The 5,357-nt window shown below is 39.9% G+C and overlaps 1 protein-coding gene across 1 annotated transcript; it reads left to right on the top strand.

Annotated features, from left to right (window-relative positions):
• The first annotated feature begins 256 nt into the window (after window positions 1–256).
• On the top strand, window positions 257–4,091 carry LOC149575284 (PHD finger protein MALE MEIOCYTE DEATH 1-like). Its single transcript, XM_089812206.1, has 3 exons — window positions 257–743; window positions 891–1,233; window positions 1,645–4,091. The coding sequence occupies exons 1-3, from the start codon at window positions 452–454 to the stop codon at window positions 3,095–3,097; spliced, it is 2,088 nt and encodes a 695-aa protein (XP_089668332.1). The 5' UTR covers window positions 257–451; the 3' UTR covers window positions 3,098–4,091.
• Window positions 4,092–5,357: the final 1,266 nt, after the last annotated feature.

Genomic DNA, 5,357 nt, shown 5'->3' with positions numbered 1-5,357 from the left:
TACCGTTATACTCAGAACTGCCCTCATTCCAGTTCCAGAACTTGTCTACATGTTGGAAATCAATTGCCGGGTTTTACTCTTCTTCAACCTTGTTTTTACCAGCGTGGCAACTATTGTTTATCCCTTTCGTCTTCGTCACGCCGTTAGGACATCGGACAGCCGAGATGGACGTGAAGATTCGTCGCGAAATCTCTGCCGTCGGACGAGATCGAAACCTTCCGCTCTTTAACCCCCTGTGTCCTAAAATTAGGCTGTCATGCTGTAACTGTTATTCAAATTCGCTCTCCAACTCTGTAGGGCGTGTTTGTAGTTTTGAATCTGCGAATTCTCTTCGTCTTCAGAAGCTTGGAGAGTTCATTTCTCGGAGGAGTTTGTTTCTCGTCGTCTGTGAGCTCTGCAGAGTCATTGTTTTCTCTGTAAGTTTGAATCGAAAATTTTCTAAGGGAAGATCATGTATGCGAATTGTCAGAATCGTCGGAAGAGAAAACGAGGGGAGAAGCTTTATAATTTCAACACATTTGGCGATCCGGGCTGCCCTGCAGATTATGATTGGCCTTTCAGAGATAACATTCGTGTTTTTCTGGAGGAATGCGCAGAGCGAGAGCCTTACAACATTGATGGTAATCCTGCTTGGATCGTTCTTTTGCAGGAAGAAACACAAAATGCCCCCATTCCTCTTTATGTTGTAGAAGAAAGCACGCTCATTTCGCCAAGCCCTCATTGCGAGCATTGTCGTTGTGTTGGTAAGCATTTTACCCCGCAAAATCCTTCTCATTTCTTTTTTCATGGAAGTCGGAAAGAAAATTTAGAGATTTTTTTCTGTCATGGTAGTGCCCAAATTGCTGATCGCCTTGTTCTCTAATGGGGTTCTCTCTTTTTTTTGTTTTAAGGTTGGAGTCATCATTTAGTGTCGAAACGCCGCTACCATTTTCTCATCGCCGCTCCAGAAATTGCAGAACGGCCGCTTGGATTGGCTGCAGCAATGGTTGGAACAAGGGTTTGCCCCAATTGTCATGATCGGGTCTCAAACATCCCCAGCTGCTTAACATGCGGTGAGAAGGTCGTGCAAGGTAGAATTCTGGACCTGCATACTCATCTCTTGCACGGTGTGATTCATTGTAATGGCTTTGGGCACCTTCTGCGCGTTAATGGTCGAGAAAAGGGTTCGAAGTACGTCTCTGGAAGGGACATTATGGATTTCTGGGACAGAATATGCTCCATGTTGAGAGCAAGGTATGATTCTTCTTTCCTTTGTAAAGAGTTTCCAATCATTCTCCTTCGTCAACTTTAGAATCTGTCTTCGCCAAAACCCATGAGGTTAATGCTCAGCAATCATTTAATTTTTAAGAAAAGAGTAATCTGATTTTGTTACTAGGGTGTGTTTCAAAACCCTAAAAGCCCAGTAAAAATCTCGTACTTTTTGTTCTTCTGGATTAAATTATGTAGATTTCAAAAAAATATATACGATTCATCTTTGTTATCGGTATTTTACTTCAGATTGTACGACCCAAAGAAGGAAAACGTAAGATCATGTAAGAGTTTTATCAAAATATGGACTACAGAAATTTCACGAGTCTGGGTAAATGATTGTTTTCATTTCTCTCTCTTGGAAATGGTGTTGAATGAAGAATTGCCATTTTGCAGGAAGATTAGCGTGGAAGATTTGACAAAGAAGAAAAGTATGACATTCAGGCTGCTCAATTGCGTTGCGTATGGACAGTCATGGTATGGACGATGGGGTTATGCATTCGGGCACGGGAGCTTTGGGGTGACTCAGCAAATGTACACTAAAGCTATCGAAGCTGTTCGTGGAATTCCTTTGGCAGTGATGATGCAACACTTCGAAGGGGTAGATGTTCATGTTCTGGAGATCGTAAATGAGTACCAAAGAATAAGTGGGCAGGCACTTCAGACAGTAGGAGGCTTGTTCCGCTACATGGTAGAGCTCAAGGCCCGTCTTCCTCTCCAATCATCGCCCTCCAACAGCACTACTACCACAACCAGAACTAATGTCCATACCCACATACCCACAGATACGCAGTGCCGTTGGTCCATGAAGAGACTCGAACTGGCGGCCCAGGTGGTGGTGGATGCTCTGAGAAACTGCCCAAAGGGCAAAATGACGAGGCAGGATGTGAGGGACGCTGCTAGAACGCACATTGGAGACACGGGTCTCTTGGATTTCGTGCTCAAGTCTCTAGGCAACCGTATGGTGGGCGATTATATCGTTCGCAGAGCCGTCAATCCGGCGACTAAAATCCTGGAATACAGTCTGGAAAACGTCAAAAACCATTTTGATCGGGCAGATCATTTTGGGTGTGGCGTAAAGGACGAGTCCGTCTGCCAGGTGCGGAGAGCCCAAGTTGAGAGAGACATCTTTTATCTGTACAAGCACGTCCTAGAAAACTACAAGCCCGTTAGAAAAGGAATGAAGTCTGTTAGTAACGGCACTAACAACAGCGTTCTGATGGCCATCCCCACAGCGACGAAGATAATTCTGGACACGAAGCAGTTTATCAAGGACTACAAGGGCGAGATGACACGCAAGGGTGCCCACAGCGAGTGGACAATCGACGAGGACGAGATGCTGAGAGTGTTGTGCAATGTGGTGGTGATGAATAAGGAGAAAAACAATCACATGTCAATGGATATGTCGATGACTACTCGCCCTCTGCCTCCTGCTGAGATGGTAGTCTTGCCGCCCCATGCCACCATTGGAGAGCTCAAGGAGGAGGCCCAGAGAGCCCTGAGGGATACATATGTTATCACTGAGAATCTGGTCGTTGAGGGCATCCTGGACCTGGAGGGTGACGGTGACGATCTGCTGTTTGGAACCTTAGAGTCTGGCTCTACTGTCATGATCCAAGGCACTGGCATTGATGTTTCCAGTGACTTGCGTTACGAAGGTGGTGGCGATGATTGGACTGTGGACTGCCCCTGTGGTGCCAAGGACGACGATGGCGAGCGCATGATTGCATGTGATATGTGTGAGGTGTGGCAGCACACTCGTTGCGCTGGCATTTGTGATGCAGATGCTGTTCCTCGCCTCTTTCTCTGCAAACGCTGTGGAGTGGGCTTGTACCAAGCTATTCTTTGATCCCTGTCGCCATTCATTCATTGATACCCATCATCAGCATCTTCTTGTTTTTCATAATTCATCTCTGTACATGTACAACAGCAGCTGCAAGTATGCGCATATGAGGTTTGAGATTCTTCAATTTGAGTTGTATTTTGTTTAAGAGTCCACCTAATTGTAAAATTCAAGTGTCTATTTGCTCTGTCAATAAATTCTTTTAACATTCTGGTGACTAGTTTTGCATAATCTCTCTGCAATATTCTATGTTAGGACAGTACCAAGTCCCATCTATAAAATTGTTTGCTTCTGAGCTTGATTATCTTTTGTTCGAATTAGGGATGTTATTGCATTGTACATCTAGATTTGTGAGATTTATGTTCATGTAAGTACAAATCCTTATGCTTTGCAATTGTAATTGATAACAAGGTTCATTTTAAAACAGACTCTGGTTGCAGAAGGAGATTTTAAACTGTTGACAGCATGTAAAACTAACACTGCAATTGCTGCAGAAATCAGAACTATTGTATTTACAAATTTTTTTAACATGAAGTGGTACAGAAATTACTTAGCTCTCAGAAAGACATCTGTCTCATTAACACAAGCATATACCAGATACATGTGGAGATGTAAACTGAGAATAATGCATTAGACATTGTTTTATACTATGTTATATCCAAGCAAATAAACACAACAGAGGAGAAACATTGCTTAGCGCTCTGACCAGAAGAAATATGGCGCTGGCAGCTGCTAGATTAATCCTTTGTAGTTGAGGAAAATCCTTTGCGGTCAATCTATCTTAATGCAGATTGATTACAAGAGCCTCATAAAAGTTGTGGCCTAAAAATTAGTGAAATGTCCTCAAGAGCCTCCTTAACACTCTCGTATCTAGCAACAGGAGAATATGTTTCATTGAGATCAATATTTGGCCGCTGAGGGAAATCCTTCGCTGCAAATCTATCTCTATATATTTCAGAAGATCCATCAAATTTATATTGAGTTTGTTCCATTTCAATCCTATAGGGCCTACATCTCATTTTTTGCAATGTAGTATTTTCTTCAATCATTGCTTTTTTCTTTTCATTCCATCTTCAACTGGTCTTGGTTCAACTTGAGTATGAGTCAGTAAAGTTGAACCAAGTCTAATAGTTATTATTTTTTTTGAAAACTATTAAGGCTTTTGCCTTCAAGGGACTCGATTGAGAAGGTGGTGAGCTTATGAAGGCAATGCAGTATGATTTGAACTACTTTAAAAAGCCAAGAGAAAAAAGATAGGAACATCTAGTTTTAAATCAATGAGTATTTACATTTCCTAGTTCAATTTCGTTCCATTGCAAAGCTCTATATCAACAAAAATAACACCTATACTAATACTTAACCTTTCCTTCATTGGATTATGCAATGATATTAACGTTTCCCTCATTGTATTAAGCATTGATAGTCTTCTCTCTCCTCATTATAGTCAATATGAATAGGCTTTTCACTTTTATCATCAAACTTATTTCTCTTTTGACTATGTGAGCATTAAAAAAAACATCCAAAAACTATAAGATGTGCTCATTAGATTTCATACTACATGTTTCATATTTTTCACACTTTTTAGAGGATATATGCTCAATAGAGAGTTATATGTAGCAACATTTTCAAATCAAAAAGCATCATTAAATGGATTTATTTTTGCATTTTGACAACTTTAGTTTGTTGAAAGATGATTTCTCCATACTATCCTAATTTGTTTATTGATCTTGATAATTAATTCTGAATAGCCTATTATGTAACTTGCCAAGTTTATTTCATTGTTTTGATTCTTATCATAATGCTTTCACTCTTATTCAAGAATATCCATTTTCAATAGGTTTTGTTATGTTTAACAAATTCTATGCTAATCAAGATAAATTCAAAAGAAAATGAATGTCTTTTCCTCACCTTACTTTGATTTGATTATCTTGATTCTCCTATCTATATTCTTAACTAACTCATATAGATATAAAAATATGTTTATAACATCATAGAGAGCCATACAATCTTTTACTCTTCATTTATACAATTTCATAAAAATAATAATTTATTTTCATGTTCTTTTCCTTCAAAATTAATTGTACAACTTTTTCCCTCTCCCATTCCCAATACTCATTTCCCTCTCCCATTCCCAATACTTATTTCCCTCATAGTTGTTATGTTGTAAATATCTTTAGTTTTTCCTAATTATCATTAGAATGTCTTTTGCATAATAACTCTACCTTGTCCACTTCCTCTAAACCTTTATGTACTATTATTAAATGCC

The sequence above is a fragment of the Cupressus sempervirens genome, chromosome 2 (genome assembly GCF_028749045.1).
Source record: "Cupressus sempervirens isolate cs-2001-9-10 chromosome 2, ASM2874904v1, whole genome shotgun sequence".
Taxonomy (NCBI): Eukaryota; Viridiplantae; Streptophyta; class Pinopsida; order Cupressales; family Cupressaceae; genus Cupressus; species Cupressus sempervirens.
This window is presented reverse-complemented; position numbering and strand designations above follow the sequence as displayed.